This window comes from Notolepis coatsorum (assembly GCF_963971535.1).
Source record: "Notolepis coatsorum genome assembly, chromosome: 6".
Lineage (NCBI taxonomy): Eukaryota > Metazoa > Chordata > Actinopteri > Aulopiformes > Paralepididae > Notolepis > Notolepis coatsorum.
Genome location: NC_140170.1, coordinates 75,369,558 through 75,390,039, shown reverse-complemented (window position 1 = coordinate 75,390,039; position 20,482 = coordinate 75,369,558). Strand labels below are relative to the sequence as shown.

The following is a 20,482-nucleotide window of genomic DNA, read 5'->3' as shown; positions in this document are numbered from 1 at the left end:
AAAGACGTTTGTCTTGTTTACATCAGGGTCATTAATACTGCTGGAGCATTGGTTCATTTTTGGTCAGATTTTTCCTTGCACGATTTTGCGCGCCGCGTCGGAGCAAATTCGAGACACATATTCGGTTGCAAAAAGGTGTCCCACTGTCTCCTCTATGGCCGTGAATATTTTCGGAATCACGGCGCGCCCGTGGGACACTTTTCCGTTTCTGCGAGTTTATTCCACGCTTTCGGCTTTCCTTTTCTAAGCATTTTCGGGGCTACATGTGAATGAGTAAAAGTTGCGGGACGCCCAGATGTTCCCACGATAGAAAGCTTAATAATAAAATATAATAGGCTCACATAATACAGAGTTTTTAAAATCACGCGACAATTACAGGGTCGCGAGCCGACCTTTTCCCCTCGTTTTCGATGATGGAAGTGATTTAGGAAAAGCTTCGGCACACCGAGAGGTAGGGCTGGGCGATATGGCCTAAATATGATATCACGATATTTTCTGACCTTTCGGCGATACACGATACGCATCACGATGTTTTTCTTTTTTTCCCCAAACAATTCATTATGAGGCTTACCAAGACAGTATTTGAGTTTGCAAGCTAACATTAAAGACAAAATAAAATACCCATGCATTTAGCATTTTTATATTATATATTAGATTTAGATTATTGGATTATTAGATTATATATTGCATATATTTAGCAATGAGATATTATATGATTTAGATATGAAATATGATGAATTGAAAATGGGGGACCCTGATGTAAACAAGACGAAAGTCTTTCTCTGGTCTGCATCCTCCAGTCCACTGTTGACTGTTGTTGTATTGAGCTGTACTGTATTGTACCCATGCTGCAATCTGTTAATAACGTTTTCATTCGTTCAGTCGGCAAACAGAATCATTTTGATTGACAGTCGCGTCTGCCAATTACGTCACATCGCTTGCACCCGCCCTGCTGTTCTTAGCACCAATCGGCAAGCGCGTATTCATTTTTTACTTCCGCCATTGGAGAGCTCAATGACAACAACAATGGCAGCGGTAGCTCGCCGCGGCCGACGTTTAGCTTTTAGCTCCACAGAATGACTAAACGACTGGAGGCATAATGATTTTACTGCAACGGATGTTATAATAAAAGCCTTTCCATACATCTGTCTGATTGAAAACGTTATTAACAGACCGCAGAATGGGCACAACTGAGTCAGCACGGGCTGAGATATGAACGACTAATGCTTGCTATATCTAGGTCGACCTCGGTCGTTGCTATGTAAATACGCTGATGTTATTGAAAGTGTAACTATATAACGTTAATGCCACAAAACGAATGCCTTTGTTATCATAAGTAGTAACTTTTGATGCAGTAGTGTGTGTGTGGGGCGGCGCTGTTCAAAAGTGTCAACGTGTGGACCAGATTGACGCGACACAAGCCTCTTGGGCAAAACATCACGATATCCACGATACGTTTAAAAAGTGTATCGTTAATGAACTGTACCCGATATTTATATAATATCGTCATATCGCCCAGCCCTACCGAGAGGTACCCGTGGATTTAATCTCGCGAGGATCGGGGCAATATTCGGCCCGTGGGAGCAGTCACGGGTTAATAAAATGTTCAAATGTGCAGAGGGGAGGCCAGACTACTTAGTCTGCTGACAGGCCCGTTTTAAGGTGTGGGCAGGGCTTTAGTCAGCTCGAATCTGATTGGCTAGTATTGGTTTTGGAGTCCACATACATGGGGAGGCTGGAGAAAGACACCTCCCCCCTGCCTCCTCTCCAGTCTCCTCTGCTGCAGTGAGTCTGACAGTGTGTTAGAGAGAGTGAGAAGGAGAAGAGGGAGACATTAAAAAAAAAAAAAATTATAACACAGATGAAAAATAATGATTTTTCATTATTATTGTAAACTATATAATTTTTTTCTTTTTTTCATATTTGATATTTGATATTAATTCATATTTGTATAGGGAGGCCTGGCTTCCGTTGGCTTCCATGAGGATTCGCCACTGGTCTCAACAGACCCCAGCTATACATCCACATATTTGTGCTAGAGGAAAGGTCAAGGGATCACAGAAATCAACAGGTACAGCCAAATTTGGGTTCTATCCTCTTTGCTATTTATATTATTGTCTCTTCATTGAGGGGGTGTCAAGTCCATATCTAGGCTGATGACACTATTGTGTATTGTATTGCTGATTCTACAACTATTCATTGAGAACCTGCAACTTTCCTTTAATGCTCTACATACAGGGGTGTCAAACTCATTTTCACAGAGGGCCACATCAGCATTATGGTTGCCCTCAAAGGGCCAAAGACCGTATAAATGTTAATGTAACGTAAAATAAATGTAGCTACTCATTTACATATTGTTAAACATGTTGTTTCTGTATTTATTACTTATTCAAGTTATACATATTGCATATGCATTTGCATAGATGTAAAAATATATGTTAGCTTATGTTATTTTAACAAATAATTTTTGTTTATCAGAACCCCATATTACTCCATCAATCAATGATCAAACCATTCAAGTAAATAACAAAGAAGAATATCATCAAATACAAGCTATGACATTAAGTTTGTTCAAAACCTTTTTGTCACAGTCAAGAAGGGCAGAACTAACAACTGTGAGCTGCAAAGAACGCGTGGGACAGATGTAGCAGATGTTACAAAAACAAATGGCTGCACACAACCTTGCAGAGGCCATACATCCAACTAATGGAAGATAGTTTAATTAACTTTAATTAACAGATTGCAGAATGGGTACAGTACAGTGCAGCTCAATACACACAATTGTTAAGGGGATGCAGACCAGAGAAAGAATTTCGACATCAGGGTCCCCCATTTTCAATTCGTAATGAAATTGCTATTATGTGTCTGCATGAACACACAACTGTAACTGTACTCAAAATTTACAAAATAAGGGTTGTCTCAGTTCACAACTATATTGGTCAAGTTTTGGGTGGGACTTGTTTGCGTCCCTACAGCTTCTTATTCAATTGAGCGAGATGCTCGGTTATGTCACACAGCCAGCTTGCATCTGACAGTTCAGACAATATTTCTTCAACCCTTTGTTACCTATTCCGCCTGGATCTTTTTTGTATTTTGGGCTGTAAAATTGTCAAAGAATGTCTGAGGAGTAAGTGCTTTTGGCTTTTTTCCTTTGTTACTTCATCAATACCTCAGATGTTCAACACACATGTATGTGTAAGAATGTGTAATAACTAAGGCTGTCAAAGCTTTATTAACGCATTAAACCACAATTATTTTAACGCCGCTATTTTTTAACCCAAGATTAATGTTAAAAAAAAAAGATATATATATATATTTTTTTTTCCAGCGCTCTTGGGGGACCACATCAAATGACGTGGCGGGCCGCATTTGGCCCGCGGGCCATGAGTTTGACACCTATGCTCTACAAGATGCGCTTATTAATATTAAACGGGTACTTAATGTGAATAAAACAAAATGCATGCTGTTTATAGCCAGATATGTTGATTATAATAGTATGCATATATCCCCTGTGAATGGGTCTAACATTGAGAGAGTTACTGAATATGAATATCTTACATTTGGCATCTATTTATGCTGGGCAGGTAAACACACTTTTGCTAGTTTCTCTGAAGTAGCCTACTGCAGCTTTAAGTGCCTTTTGTTAACTCACTGTGTGTGGTTGGATGTTAAAGGAACACGCCAACATTTTGGGAAATTAGCTTACCATCTTCTCCAGAGAGAGACAAGAAGATAGATACCAGTTTCCTCTCTGTGCGTTCAGTAGAAAGCTATCTGGCTGCATGTTAGCCTAGCTTAGCACAATGAATGGAAGCGGACAGTGCCGGTTAGCCTAGGCATTGTCCAACTGACACGGTAACACCTCTCCCGAAGGCTAACCGACACTGTCCGCTTCTCAAGTTTAAGATTCTGCATCACCTCTCTTAGCCACTGAGTCCAGCTATTACATTCCAAATGTGATTCATGGCTGTTTAATATTGATAAATAAATGACAAAAAATGTATAAATTGCTGCTGTTAGGAGGGGGGGGGGGAAATACGTAGATCAAAATAATTAATAATTGCATTATGATACTATTGATGTTTTCATATCCCCCCCAAAAAGCGATCAAATATACCTACCCTGGATAAGAAAATAGAGATTTAAACTTTCCCACGTCCAAAGGGACAGAAGTATTGAAGGTTGAAATTCAATATGTGAATATCCAATATCAAACTTGACTGCTGTAATTGGTTCCCTGAAATACTGTCTGAAGCTGGAAGGCGACCTTGAGAGTTGCTGTTTCAGTGTGCTGCTTACATTTGCACAGCCTACAATTTAGTTCACAAAAAAGTACAGGCTGACATTTGGCAGTAGTGTAGAGGTCAGCAGGCTTGTCTGCACGTCACTCTCCCCTCCCTCAACAGATTCCATCGAGGTGCCTGTGAGAAAGGCACTGCTCCAGTGGGACTGTTTGGAAGGCAAGACTAAAAAACTGTGTTTTTATTTGGCAGCTCCCAGGTGTGAGTGTTTCTAGTCAACTTGCCTGAATAAATATACAGTACGTACATAAATACATATAAATAATCAACTGAATAATCAACCACCATGATTTACTTTGCAATTACAACGTTCACACGGATTATACACCAAGAAGTGACACAGCTCTAAAATACTCACCCTTGCAGCCTAGATACATTAATCAGATCAATAAAGGTGATTGTATTTCCCAACACGTATCTCTCCATGCTTTAAAGGAACACTCCACCCAAAGAATAAAGCCCATAAGTGTATACTGTATATATCAAGGACTTTGCATATGGCTTTCCGGGAACTGTCAATCCATTCATTTGGACTTGATATTTGTTTTTCACTTTCATAATTTCACTGAGCTGTATGTAATACTTCCTGGAATATGTGACATCATAAGGACATTTTTGGGTGTAGTGTTCCTTTAATTCCGTTATTCTGGACTAGTGGTTGCTTGGGACAATTAAAGTTTGAAAACAAAATGAGAAAACCTTGTCTACTTACTTGAAGCTGGTCTGTATACCCACTACATTGAACGGGTAGCTACATGATAATGTCAAGAGGAATAGGTTTACAATGAATGCGACTCATTTATTGGGAGGGTAGTAACATAAAGATTACACTACAGCCTTTAAAGGTGCACTATGCATTTTCCGGGCGGGTGCAATTACAAAACACATTTACTATACATGTAATTCTTAGAATTATTCTATCATGTCGCTATGAATCAAAACAAAATAATTTTGAGGCATTGTGAATCAACTGTAAGCCTAGAGCAAAATTGCAGGGCCTGCCTTTATAAACAACAATGAAACAGTAAGTTTCTTTTTTTACTTCTCCGACTCCAAATATGTTGCAAAGGGGACAACACCTGACAATTTGAGTTGTAAACTAGTAGCCGAGTGGAGACTATAAAAAGCTTGATACTGTGACTACTGGGCTCACTTAAACAGTTAGTATGCTGGCTAATAAGACTTGTCTTATTGCATATTTAATTTATGTTAGACTAGTAGCTATTGAGCAAAACACAATCAAATGCTGCATATTTAATATGCAGAAGTACATTTTCATTTTACAGTTGTCAATAAAAAAACATCTGTATTACTGTTTTTGTTTTTATTTAATAGTGAAATATATAAGCAGATGTGCCTTGGAGGATCATCCCACAAAACAAATGGAATGGTTTGATTGAAATGACTGGTGCTGCTAGCTTGCGCTAACTTCACAGAACATGGAGGAAATGAAACGGCACACAAGACAGACACTGTGAAGCATGGCAGCTAGACACACACACACATTGGATGACTATTACAGTTTGTTGCATGCTAGGGTAGGAACATGTGTAAACAACACTGACATGCTCAGATAGACACAACATAGTCATACAGCACAGACATGTAATTCGAGCAGATGTCGACTACAGATCTTCCAAACATGAATACCCCCACCCCAAACAATGGCAAAGGTTTTCTAAGGAGATTTGACTAATCTACCCCACACTTGACTGAATATTTATCTAATTTTCAAGGTTTTAATTAAATAAATTCTAATATAGAAAAAAACACATCACTTCAGGGTGAATTACTTAATAATTAATAAATGAATGTACCTGCTGATTGAGACTGGTGACATACTGTAGCCTCCATTAGACTATGTTATCAACACACAACACTTAACACGTCTGAAATGTTTACAGTCACAGCAATATGCTCAAGGCCTCTGGTATTGTTGTAAGGTATGTGACAAATCTTAGGCTATTTCATGAAATAGGAAAATATTCGCAAAGTTGTCTCGTCTGTGGGTTTGTGTACATGACTTTATTAAAGGGTATTTCTAAACTTCATTACAATGGTTTCAAACTGAGAAGTAGGGATGCCCCGATCGATCGGCCAGCGATCGGTATCGGCCGATATTCAGTATAAATATGAGATCGGTGATCGGTGATATTGCTTTATTTTCGCCGATCGTGAAAACCGATCGGAAAACATGATCCAATTCTTAGCGGAGATCTCACTGCTCTCTCTCAGACACACAGAGCTGCTTGCAGCGTACGGCTCCTCCTTCTCCTCCTGCTCCTCCCGCACCCATGTAAACAAGAGGCTGCCTCCGGCAACAGTCTGCTCTAGTGCATGCGACGTGAGCTAACGTTGGCTACCTACCAAGCTAACGTTACTGTTTAAACTAAATTACCCAGTGACTACATGAGGCATTGTCTAACGTTATCTAGCTGGCTAGCTACTGATAGCTGCTGATATCAACAAATGCTCCAGCAATAGTCGAGTGCATGATAAGTTACCTCCGTTGACTCGGTAGCTCACGTTAGCTCACGTTAGCTCTAAACTAAATAGTTCACTGAGGCGTTGTCTTAATGTTATCTAGCCGGCTAGCACTAGCTACAGATAGCTCCTGATATCAATGTCTTATAACATTGATTCGATGCGTATTCGGGCTGAGGGCATGCTGAATGTGATTTATACCAATAGGGTCCAGCTGCAGCGCCGGAGAATCCTGGCCGTAGCTGGAGGCTACTTGAGTACACACAGACAGTGGAGCTGTTTGCAGATAGCGAGCATTTTGACTTGTTGCGTGGTGGCGATGTCTCGCAGATAATACAACTACAAGTATGATTATATAATATATATATTTTATGAAAAAAAATAATAATTTATATAAAATTATTATTATTTTTTTTTATAAAAAACGATCGATATCGGATCGGTATCGGCCGATATGGCTCAAGACGATCGGTGATCGGTATCGGTGGCAAAAAACGTGATCGGGGCATCCCTACTGAGAAGCAAGTAACATGCAGCCTCAGACTTGCCAGGTAGCTACGGATAGGGCTGGGTATTGCTGGGAGATTTATTTTCTACGCCAATACATGTTGTTGTTGTTGTCGTTTTTATACCCAGCCCTAGCTATGAATGACTAGCAGAATACCTGCTTCAGAGGTTTGCTGCCTCCAATTCTCAATGAACTAACCAACCCTCTTTAAGTTCATCTGTCCTGGGCATCATGCTGGCTCAGGCGCAGACAGACGTGTGACAAATTAAAGGAAAAACCAACATAAAGTGTCTCAGTAAGGTGTTGGGCCACAAGCCACCGGAACAAGACGCATCTTCAATGCGTCTTGGCATAGATTCTACAAGTCACTAGGACTTGTAGGAAGATCCCTCTACTGGAGGGATGGAACACAATTCTTTCAAAAGATATTCCCTTGTTTGGTGTTTTGGTGATGGTGAGAGAGCGCTGTCTAACCCGCCGTCAGTCCAATATCTCCCATAGGTGTTCAATTGTGTCGAGATGTGGTGGTTGAGAAGGCCTATAGCATATGATTCACATAATTTTCATACTCAGCCCACCATTCAGTGACCCCTCGTGCCCTGTGGATGGGTTAGGGTTAGTGTCCTGTGGATGGGGGCCTTGCCATACTAGAAAAGAGACCACTCCCATCAGGATAGAAATGTGACTTGTGACTGAATCAACTGCCATCCGTGCCCCAATAACGAACACTCTTTCAAAGTCACTTAGATCTTTTCCAAGGTCAACTGGGCCAGAGTCCACACAGAGCATGATAGGATGTTAATCGCTTAATTATATCACGCAGTAGACCTGTATGGAAGCATCTGCATTCGTTAGGTTTCATTACTCATTTATTCAGGTTCCTCTTTTAATTTGTCACCCGTCTATACGTGTACCATGTACACAAAGCGCTGTGGGTTTGAGTCCTGCTTACCTTCTCACATGTCCTCCCCCCCCACCTCCCCATCTATCACTTGACTTAATACTATCTAATAACCCCACAAACACTTTTCAAATAGAGTTATTCCATCATTCACGTCATTAATCATGAGGTACTGTAGAAATACACAGGAACAGGTTCCCACCAGGGTTGGGGAAGTGGATCTTCTTGAAAAATTCAAATACTGAAAAAGCTTTTGGCATGTAGAGGTTGTATTAACCAACCCGACAGGGAAATTAACATTCCATCATCAGCAAGTAAACAGCTATTTCGGTTTGAATTTTGAACTGATTGAATTGAGATCAATCCCAAGTTCCCACCAAACATGAGTTCAGGCAGAAACGCACCTCTGAAAAACAAGCTAGTGCAACATCCAGACCCCCCAATGGCCACTACAGAGCACCCTTTTCCTGAGGTGTTCTGTGGCCAAATGACAGAGGAACCCCCGCTGTCCGTAGTAGAAATCGGAGCATCTTTTGTAGAGATCGGTTTTTTTAAAGGCGCACACGGTTGAATTTCTGCCGATTAGGTTGAAAGTAATTTCTTTCCTGCTGACGACAAAATTATGGTTTGGCACTTTAATACTAATTATTATTGCCAAAGAAAAACAATCAATCAATCAAGACCAAACTCAAGGTGAAATTCATTCACGCCCATCTCGCTTATTTCACCGTGCACAATCCAAATTCTTTGGCATTCCGATTTTCTATATACCAATTTTTTTTTATCTGTTTTCATCCGAAATTTGCCTAGTCTGAACCAGAATCTTTCCTAAAGAGTAAATCTGGCATACCCGTTTCTTTGTAGCTGATAATTAGTAACAAGGTATTTTTTTCAGATTGAAGCACCAATGGGGGTCTTCCTTTACCCCCATTCATCAACCAATCTCTACTCTAGTTTGAGAGGAAATATGATTGGTACCAACTAGTGCTGTCAGGCGATTAAAAAAATGTATCTAATTAATTACAGGATTTGTAATTAATTAATCTAATTAATCGCATTTTAATCGCATAACCATTTTATGCCTGATATTCTATAATCATATTTCAAATGGCATGTGTCCGGATGGCAGAATTCAGTACTGTATCTACAAAACCTTCCGTTTAATCATCTTCCATCTATTAATTTGCTAAGATTTTTCAGGTCTGGTCAATTTTAGAATGGTGTTATTCAGTCAAAGATTAAAAAAAAAAAGTATTGATATTCTCATTTGGTTCATTACAATTTACTCAAGCCTAGTAACAGACACAGTATTTCTGACACTGGGAATACATTCCCTGAGATCCATAGATGTCCCCAACATGCAAATGGACCATATTAAAAAAAAGTCTGTAACTGTGTATTCTACGTTCTTATGGAATGAATGAGATAAAAAAAGTTATTAAACGTTTTTTTGTGTGTAATTAGTTGAGTTAATTTTCATAACGCGATAATTAGCTGTGTAATTAATTAATAGAATTAACGCGATAAACTGACAGCCCTAGTACCAACAACAGATCCTCTTTGTTCGACAAGATGCACCTCCCAGCTGACTGTGAGAGTGCTAGCTCCCTACGCTGAGAAGAACCAAGAAGAGGGCTAGCTCCCTACACTGAGAAGAACCAGGAAGAGGGCTAGCTCCCTACGCTAAGCAGAACCAGGAAGAGGGCTAGCTCCCTACGCTAAGCAGAACCAGGAAGAGGGCTAGCTCCCTACGCTAAGCAGAACCAGGAAGAGGGCTAGCTCCCTACGCTAAGCAGAACCAGGAAGAGGCCTAGCTCCCTACGCTAAGCAGAACCAGGAAGAGGGCTAGCTCCCTACGCTAAGCAGAACCAGGAAGAGGGCTAGCTCCCTACACTAAGCAGAACCAGGAAGAGGGCTAGCCCCCCGGCCTACGCTAAGCAGAACCAGGAAAAGGGCTAGCTCCCTACGCTGAGCAGAGCCAGGGAGGCAACATTTACAGTATGCAGGATTGGATCCATTAATCGGATCAATAAAGCCGATTGTATTTCCCAACAACTGTCCCCGCCAACCTGTAAAACTATTCTACGAGACACTACCAATATCATTTTTGTATCTAGGCTGCACCATGTAGGTTTCTTATACATCACTGCAGTTTTACCTTCTGCAGAGACACCATTCCAACTTGAGTCTCAAGAGAAAAAAAAGAAGAAAAAAGACATTAAAAGAAAACATTGTAAACGTTTTAAAACAAAGTGATAATTCAAAACAAAAGGGTCTGTCAAAAGAGGATCCACGGACACGCGTATGTAATAATTATTGCTTCGGCAAGCTTGGCGTCTTGTTGTGGCACTCGTGTTCCGTCCTCCCGTCCCTTTCATAATCCATAGCCACGCTGCACTTTCCATCGGTGGGAGTCCTGAAGTTTCCCACTGAATTACCATGACGGTCGTCATCCTCGGCATCGGGATTATAAACCCGATACCCTCAGCTGTCAGCTGGTGAACAGCAGTGAGCGGCGGCGTAGTGGGGTGGGGTTGAGTCAAAGGGCAGCTTGTGGTATACATAGGAGGTATCACAGTGTGTAGTGACCTGAGGCGACACTCTGTTCAGTGTGGAACAGAAAGAGGAGTTTCAGGTTCACCCCGCCCAGGGCTGATTTCCGCAATCACCCCCGACGCGACGCCTCTGCGTAGATAGAGAGACGAGGTTAACCGTGTGTGATGCCAGTGAAGCAGAGAGGGTAGGACAGTCCATCTCATCCCAGTGTTTTATTACATTCTCCGTCTTTCTGATACCAGTCGACCTTTTTAAGTCCTCCTACTGCTCTCGTGTTCGTACAACAACGCCACACCTTCACACCCTTTCGACCTCCGCACGCACTCTCTCTCTCCGTGACCGGCTGCTTCCCGCCGACCCACCCCGCTCCTATTTATCTGCAGAGGCGGAAGCCTGGGGTGCCGTCCGGGCCGGTGGGTTGACGGATCACGTGATTGTTCGGACGAAGTGTTTCGGATGACTCCTGGGCACTCGTACGAATTTGCCTGATGACGGAGAAGATTACAGGGAGAGAGAAAGAGAGAGAGAAAAAAAGGGTGTTTTCAATATGAATGAATAAATCTACTGCTGTTATTTTTAAAGGGGATATATGGGATCTTTGTATGGATCCGGCAGTCTGAATGGTTATTCAGGTGCTGGGGGAAGGGGGGGATGACACATGTTCTCTAGGATTCTTTATACCAGAATAGGGTGAAATTGTATATTTATTGCCCCATTAGATATGTAGTTTATTATGTTCTTTGCGCTTTGGGTTTATTAAATGTGTTAATTATTATATGTAATAATGAAATCCAATATAGAGTCTTACCTGGTCTACACATCTAACTCTCATATTTTCATATTCAGAGTTAATTATATTGTTTACACGGTTTCTTTTTCTCATATTTTCATATTCAGATCAAATTGTATTGCCTATATTTATGTTTTTCTACTATTACCCTGCCCATACCTGTACCTCCCCTCCCCCATGCTGCTATGACACCCACATTTCCCCAAGGGGATCAATAAAGGAATATCTCATCTTATCTGTTATGTGTGTGGATGTGTTTGTATCCTGATCGGTGTTCTCCAGTGTGATGTGTGGTGTCCCCTTTAAATTATAACCGATGTGTAGTTGTTGTTGTTGTTGTTGTTATTACTACCTGTCCTGGCAAGGTTTGTCCTGAGGCATATCTTCAGAACTGGCGCTGCCCAGAATCCTTCTCCTGGCCTCAGCGTATTCTGCCTCCCGCTGGGCCAGTGACTTCACCTGCACAGAGGGACGGGAGGAGGACGTAGAGTTTGCCGATGTGCCGTTATTCGAAGGCCGCTTCAAAATGCGAATTTGGGGAGGGGGCGCGGCCGGCAAAGAGTCATCCTGGATTACGATGGCGGTCCGCACAGGTGAGCTGCTCGAACTCAAGCTGGACTTCCTCCTACATAGTGGGGGAGGAAAAGAAAAGCAATCAGCGAATAACTTGCAGCGGTGCCGCTTGACCCTTTCAGGTGTGCAAAGGTAGAACTGTGAGAACTGAACATTCGAATGAAGAAGTCACAATGGCTGCTGGTCAGTGAAACCCATGGAGTTCAAGAATCCCATGATTAGAATTCTGAAAAAGGTTTCCAAAAAAGCATACACATGAACGTTTTTTTTAAATCATCTTATAAATCATACATTTGTCTTTAATAAATTAACTTTCCCATTCACTTACTTTGCTTCCTGATTTAGTTTCAGCTTAGCCTCAAGTCTTCTCTCTATTTCCTGCAAAGAATAACAAATGTAACCTATAAACACTCTTCTGAAATATGTCATCCATAAATGACTGCCCAATATTATCTAATATTTTCCCCAATCATCTGTAAAAGGATAAAACTCAGTCAAAAGCGCTAAATAAATCATAATAATTAAAGTTGCTGATTTGGTAAGCTGGCAACTAAAGAGAAGAAAATATGTTAAGTGAATATGGCAGATTAAAACATTTGCTAGATATTAGAAAACAAACCAAAAGATGCAGTAGCTATGTTGGGAAATTACATTTGGACCGGTTTGTATTATAATGAATCCCTACCCACTAGGGCTGTCTCCGACTAAGGATTTGGATGGTCGACTATGATTGGCCAAAATTTGCCGTTAGTCGACTATTGGTATATATAAAAATATATATATATATATAATATAAAAAAATATATATATATTTTGCATCATTCCATTTGGGCTGTGGGGGGTGCTTAACACTTTGAGGACCTGCCGGCGCAGTCTAATATGGTGCTGGAGGACCAAGGTTTGTCAACAAACCGATGTGACTTTGTACAGCTATATCTATACTTTATAGTATTGCTATATGTCCATTCTCATTGTCACTTGAGTGCATAAACCGTCCCTTCATAATGGCTTAAAGAAAAAAAAATCCATCGGTTGGTTGTCATTTTATAGCGCCGTGAATATAAGGTTTATCGCACTTTTCGTCTCATATATTTTCTGGGAAGCTAGTTATGAGGCTAAAGGCTACTAACGTTATATTGAACGGCATTTCTGTTGTATGTATTCGAATGAAATAAAACAAACTGCTTATCAGCCGGACTATTCCAGAGCATCTATGGATAAAATGGGGGCGGCGGGGGACGCCGATTAGTATTATTGATTACCAATTGAGTGTCCGTGCAAGTAGCCACATTCACTGATCGATTGCTTGCGTTTCACAACAAGCTCCAATCCGGCTATAATTTAGGTTAATAATGTCTTACCGTCAGCCCATGTGATAGCCGGCAGCATTTCGCCCTTATCGATCGGCATCTGGTAGATCGATATGTCCATTGGCCGATCATAAATCCCATTATTCCAGGCTGAAATCTGCTATTCGAAACGTACTACACGGTGCATGATGTTCGTTCGGGATCAGGGTAATGTGATCCTCCATTGGAAGGTAAAAAAAAAAGAAAAATCCACTCGCCCACAATGATACTGCAGTGGAGCGATGGCGCCCCTAAGAGGATCTGGCCGGTATTGCATGCTCGCGATTTCACAGAGGCGGGTAGATCTGCAGAGTCGATGGGGGATGTTGATACGGTTATTAATATGGAATAAAACAATAACAACTTGCCACGGCTATATACGTGGCTCTGGTCCACAACGGGTGGAATCAAAACCTGTACTTATACGTGGCCGGTCCTCAAAGTGTTAATGTCTGAAGGAGTCGACTGAAGGCTTCTTGTCCTCTGCAAAAGCATGCAATTGGTCCACTGATGGATACATCTTGATATTTGTCTAGTCTATTGTGTTCATTAGATGGGTGAAATCCTCTTTCAGTGCCTCTGTGCCTGTTTTCGTAGGCAGTTAGCCTCTCTGGTATGCGTGCCATTAGCGTTAGCCACGCTTCTAGGCCTCTTTTCTTTTGGAAAGAATGATAATTTTTTTTTTAATTATAAATATATATATATATATATATATATATATATATATATTTTTTTTATATATTCGACTAAGAGGTTGGCCAGTCGACTACGGCTCCTTTCGACCGATTAGTCGACTAATCGACTAATAGGGGTCAGCCCTACTACCCACCTTCAAAACCGCTCTCAAAGAGCACCTACGGGAGGCTGCAATTCGAAACTGGCCCCCGTAAATGTTGATTGATTGATTGAATATTTTATTAACAGATTGCAGAATGGGTACAATACAGCTCAATACACACAATTGTTAAGGGGATGCAGACCAGAGAAATACGTTCGTCTTGTGACTCCCCCATTTTCAATTCATCATAACATTATGACATACATAACATACAGATAGACAGTACTGCTACATCTATACATTTATGACATACCAGATTTACAAATACAGTACTGTTTGTGATACAAAAAGCGTCTAAAAAAGAGAGTATATACATTTGACGTAGAAACTGTCCGAACACCCTCCCGTCCCACACCCTCCTAATGTACATTTCCCTCCCCCTCGTATGTATATATTTACTGTTAGGATCTCTGTTTAACAGTACTGTATATTTGCATATCTTGTATGTCACAAATGTAACAGTACTGTATATCTGTATGTCATGAATGTCATGATTATATAGATTAGATTTTTATATCTGTATGTTGTGTATGTCATAAATGTCATTATGAATTGTAAATGGCGGACCCTGATGTAAACAAGACGAAAGTATTTCTCTGGTCTGCATCCCCTTAACAATTGTGTGTATTGAGCTGTACTGTACTGAGGGGTGGACGGTATGGTCTAAAATTTATATCACGGTATAATTTGAAGCATAGACGGTAACGGTATATATCACGGTATCATCGTTTTTGATAAAAAATAAATAAAATTATATAATTTTTTTTTTTTTTTTTTATAAAATATATATATTATATAATTAGACTTGTACTTGTATTATCTGCGAGACATCGCCACCACGCAACAAGCTCCACTGTCTGTGTGTACTCTAGTAGCCTCCAGCTACGGCCAGGATTATCCGGAGCTGCACCTGGACCTATACTCGAGTAGCCTCGAGCAGAGCTACGGCCAGGATTCTCCGGCGCTGCACCTGGACCCTATTGGCATAACGTTACTTAACTGTGCTCATCAAGCCCTCAGCTCGAATACGCATCGAATCAGTGTTATAAGACATTGATATCAGGAGCTATCTGTAGCTACTGCTAGCCGGATATATAACGTTAATACAACGCCTCAGTGAATTATTTAATTCAATGGGACATTTCGTTTTGAACGGTGAACCAACTTGCGTTAACGTGAGCTAACGGCTAACGGAGCTATCATACACGTCTACTCTACTAGACTTGATGGAGCGTTTGTTGATGTCAGGAGCTATCGGTAGCTGGCCGACTAGATACCGTTCGGTTAGACAATGCCTCATCATGTATTAAACTAAAAGTGAATAGTTGACTGGGTCATTTTGTAACGGTAGCTAAGCTAACGTTAGCTCAGGGAGACGTCCCGTCCCACTAGACTACTAGTAGACCCGTGTTTACATGCGTGCGGGAGGGGCTGGCACGCCCACTGCGCGAAGCCTCCTAAATAACTTTTTCCAGTTCGCACATATCTATTATCTATGACTAATTCTATCTATTTTTAGGGGCAAATGCGAGTGAAATAGTCGCGCAGTGGTTACATGACGTCATTGCTATTTTAGAGCTGCACTACCGGTTACACGGTATAGGCAAAATCCATACCGTAGAGCAAATTCATACCGTTTATACCGTATACCGTTTATACCGTCCACCCGTCTGTACCCATTCTGCAATCTGTTCATTAAAATGTTCAATCAATCAATCAACACCAGAGATAGTCTATAATGACAGACTTTGTCAAAACAAAGACAAGGATCAAAATTGTATTAAAACAAAAACAAACTATATGTATGCTGAATCTTGCTGATATTTCTAGCATACAGTTCGACCAGAATGGTTGTGTGTATTCTGTATGTAGTACTAGTAGTCTACATCCTAAATCTAACCAGGCCCTACTGTAGCTAAGGGGCTACACAACCCTGACTGTATTGAAATGTTAGATTAAACCACTACTATTAAACCACTACTAAAGAATATTAATTAGCCAGACAGTATAGGTACACAAAATGGTGGACACTCTATTAACTGCGAGGGGACAGTGATACAAAGTTGAATAATCACTTTAATAGTAATAGAAAGCATACATATTATACATAGCGCAGATCTCCTTTAATACGATGTCAATGCAACGATGTCAGAGGTAACGATAGTCCTGAACTACGAGTACTCGACCATTGATGCTTGGAATGGAGTGAGAAGAAGCGAGCAGCACAGGGAAAGCAAGAGCGGGTGGAGACGGTAATTCTCTGGAGCTCCTACTCCAGAGAGCCGCAGACAAACTTGGGATAATCCTGTCGTCGCTGGTGAGGAGGGTCTCGTACGGACCGGGTTCCTGTATTCCTAGCGCCCGATGGCAGGATTAATAGCTATTAGTCCAAAAAGCCCGTTGGCATGGTTGCTAGCTAGTTAGCCCTTGTACACTTAGGCCAACCCGCATGTCGTCTTCAATAGGTAGTTAAATCCAGAATGCCGCTGGGTTCAGCTATAAGTCTCTCAACGTTACTTCGCTCGAACAAGTCACTATACTGTGCCAATATTGGCTCGACAATATTATGTGGTATCTAATTAGCTGTACAGCTCTCGTCAAGATACGTTGCTTGCCGTCCTGTTACTGCTGCCAAACATTTCTTCTATAACACACACTCTGTCCAGGCATGTCCCAAGAACCCCGTGCATGCGCTCACGCTGTCTATGACGTTAAGAGTGGAACATATACAAATAAGCGAATGATGGTAGGTAAACAGATGACGTGAAAATATATATCTTATATATATTATAAACAATATATAAGTTATACAAAATAATAAACGCAGACTATGTGTTAATCTGGACCTTCAGAACAGCCGCTCCCTAATTAGTCGGAACCTAATTAGCAAATAAAATTTGGGGCACAGATTAATATCAAGGGTCAAATCAATTTCTCCATAATGGGCTATGGGGAGTTGTAAGTAATCTATAAAGTCGATGGGTTATCGTCGTCGTCAGGGGGGTCAGGGAACGCAGGAAGCTCTATCAATTTAGCTACTGGTCTGGTATAAGTCCGCCCTTGGACGATGACCTCTGCCGCTCTGACCTTCCCATCCGAACCATTGATCACTCTGCTCACACGGCCGGCTGGCCACGTAGCTCGGGGTAGTGACTGGTCTATGATCATCACAACGGTCCCCACGGTCAGGTTGTCCCTGTCTTTCACCCATTTCTGACGGGCTTGAAGGGAGGGTAAGTAGTGTAGGAGGAAGCTGGCCCAAAACTGGTCGGCCAGTACTTGGCTGTGTCTCCACATTCTCCGTCCGCTCATCTCGTCCTGTCTGTACACAGTCTGAGGAAGGGCAGGGTCCAGCCCCACCATCAAGAGGTAGTTTGGGGTGATGGGGTCGACGTCAGCTACGTCGCTTGAAACGTAGCCGAGGGGCTTGGAGTTCAGAACTCCCTCAATCTCTGTGAGGACCGTAGCCAGGACTTCATCGCCCACTGTCTGGGCTCCAAGTACGGTGTACATAGCAGTCTTTATTGATCGAACCCCTCTCTCCCACGTTCCCCCGAAATGGGGAGCATTCGGTGGATTGAACTGGAAGGTGACCTGAGCCGGAGCAAGGCGGGTCTTGAGTTCTTCACCCATGTTAAGGAAGCTCGCTCTCAGTTCCGTGTCTCCTCCTCGGAAATTTGTCCCTTGGTCTGACAGTAGCACTGAGGGGGTCCCTCTCCTCGCTTGGAACCTCCGGAATGACATGAGGAACGAGTCTGTACTCATCGACTGGAGGAGCTCAATGTGGACAGCTCTGGTGGTCATGCATTTATACACGATGCCCCACCTCTTCTCTGTTCCTCTTCCTCTCTTGACATTGAATGGGCCGAAGCAGTCCACGCCCGTGGAATGGAAGGCCCGCTCACCGACTCGGAGGCGGCAGGGAGGCAGGTCTGCCATCTTCGGGATAATAGGCTGTGCCCTCCACTTGCGACAGGTCGGGCAAGTTCGTTGGAATCGGCGTACAGCTTCTCTCCCTTGGAGTATCCAGAAGCGCCGCCGGATCTCCGCAAAGACTCGCTCGGTCCCCGCTAGGGATGGGTACCGAATTCGGTACTTTTGAGGTACCGAACCGAAACACGTCGGTACTACCGAGTATCGAATCAAGTGAGAAACCAAAAAAAAAAATAAAATAAAAATTATTAATTATTTTTTTTAACTTTTTTTTTTTCATGTCAACGTTCACACGCACAATATATGCTTACCTAGGATTTGACTTGATTCAACAACAAAGCAGTCGGAGCAATGACAAGCCGAAAACTGTCGAAATTGTAGTTATTTGAAGTTTGGATTTTTTTTTTTACGACTGAGGTAGGTAAATAAAATGTCGACAGTTTTCGGCTTGTCATTGCTCCGACTGCTTTGTTGTTGAATCAAGTCAAATCCTAGGTAAGCATATATTGTGCGTGTGAACGTTGACACGAAGAAAAAAAAAGTAAAAAAAAAAAATTTATACAAAATATTTTTTTTAAAAGTACCGAAAAAAGGTACCGTTGGGTACCGGTATCGATTCACAGGTACCGGTACCGGTTCAAATGTGAAAGGTACCTGTTCTGAAGGATCAGATTAAACCGAATATATATATTTATTTATATATATATATTTAATTGTATTTGTATATCCCCTGATATCCCTTGTATATTCCTTGTACAATATGCATTGAATATCCCTTCTAGTCTACTGAACATCCCATAATAGTCTCCATTCTACCATTGGACGAGACCTTGGTGCCAGGTCGCCATACCCCTCAGACCAGGTTCAATCGTACCGCTCAACATGTATGGACAAGTCCTAGTTCCGCGTAGGAATATGTCTACCGCACCACTAATGGTACTATTTGTTCATAGTGCGTATATATACTGCGCTATTAAAGTAGAGCTTTCTTTTAGTCCAGTTCCTTACCCTCCAACAGAGTGACAGACGCAAAAGCCTCCCCGCGAACCACGTGTGGGCAGTAAGGCCAATTCGGCCCAGTATCGGCATTGAGACATCGTGTATATTAATATTTGAATAGTCATATTTGGCACTATATCGTCGAGTTGGACGTATTCTATTAAGCTAATAATAGTCTATTCATATGTAGTGCCTCGTGCGGTAAGAGTTCTATAGTAATCAGCACCCCCATCGTTTCGGGCATCAGCTGGACGCTTATCCAGGGTGGTTGACCCCAGGTGAAGCTGCACCCGAGGAGCTCCAGGCCAAAGAGCGAGTGGATTATTCTACCGACGACGGCTAGCCTTCCCCGGCTTGGATTATGCTTTGAGTACTTTGATTATTCTATGGATAAAGGCCAACACTGCGGTGTGTTGGAAATACCCCCCCCGGAGAGGACGACAGGTGAGAAGACGCTCTACACGACGAGGTCGCCTCACGTCTCTCCATCGTGGACCGGAGGACGCCGGCCACAGAGAGTCCAACTGCTTTCATCTGTGGATCGAGGATCGCTGGGCACCGGGTCGCACAACTGTGGGCTCTCCCAGGATACCCTCGGCCAGACGGGATACAGCCAGACTCTACCCCCCCCTCCAGCTGTCCTACAAGCAGTCGGAACCTTCCCCTAGTGTATCCAGCTATATAATCATTCAAGTATCATTGCTATTGTTCCCTAAATATTCCAGGTTGTATATTTGCTTCCTGCGCAATCAGAGATTGGACATTCGATATTGATCTACCTACGAATACTCATTTGCCATAAAAGTGCATACTATTTCAAATCATAAATGTAATTAAGTGATCGTTGTACATACCTTTTGCTATGTATTATTAATAAACGCAGACTTTCGACTTGGTACATTTGTGTTGGATCCGTTTCATCAGGTGGGAGTGTTTATCATAATTATTTATACCTAGTACTGGGTGGCCAGAGTCTAAAGTACAAGAGGTAGTGGTAGTAAGTATCATATCTAACCATACAGTCAGGGAATTGTACCCCTCAGTTACAATTGGTCCTTCGAGCCGGAGGGTAATCAGTATAATATTAATATAGTGTTATTAATATTAAAATGGCCTATGATGAACACTCCACGAAACGATCCTCCTAACCAACAACGCCCGCGGCGCAAACGACAGCTCCCTCAGTACCTAGAGGCTTACACTGTCAGTCAACAACCTAGTCTTCTACCAACAGTAAACGCGGTAAAACT

The 20,482-nt window shown here is 42.0% G+C and overlaps 1 protein-coding gene across 1 annotated transcript in view; it reads right to left on the bottom strand.

Moving 5' to 3' along the window:
- Positions 1 to 5,621: 5,621 nt before the first annotated feature.
- Positions 5,622 to 20,482, bottom strand: part of LOC311231225 (SUZ RNA-binding domain-containing-like) — a 37,394-nt gene continuing 22,533 nt past the window's right edge. Inside the window, exons 2-4 of the mRNA XM_084317768.1 lie at positions 12,442 to 12,491; positions 11,893 to 12,165; positions 5,622 to 11,235 (exon numbers count right to left, since the gene is read on the bottom strand). Of these exons, the coding sequence (XP_084173894.1) occupies positions 11,124 to 11,235; positions 11,893 to 12,165; positions 12,442 to 12,491 (435 nt within the window). The 3' untranslated portion in view covers positions 5,622 to 11,123. The remainder of the gene's footprint in view (positions 11,236 to 11,892; positions 12,166 to 12,441; positions 12,492 to 20,482) is intronic.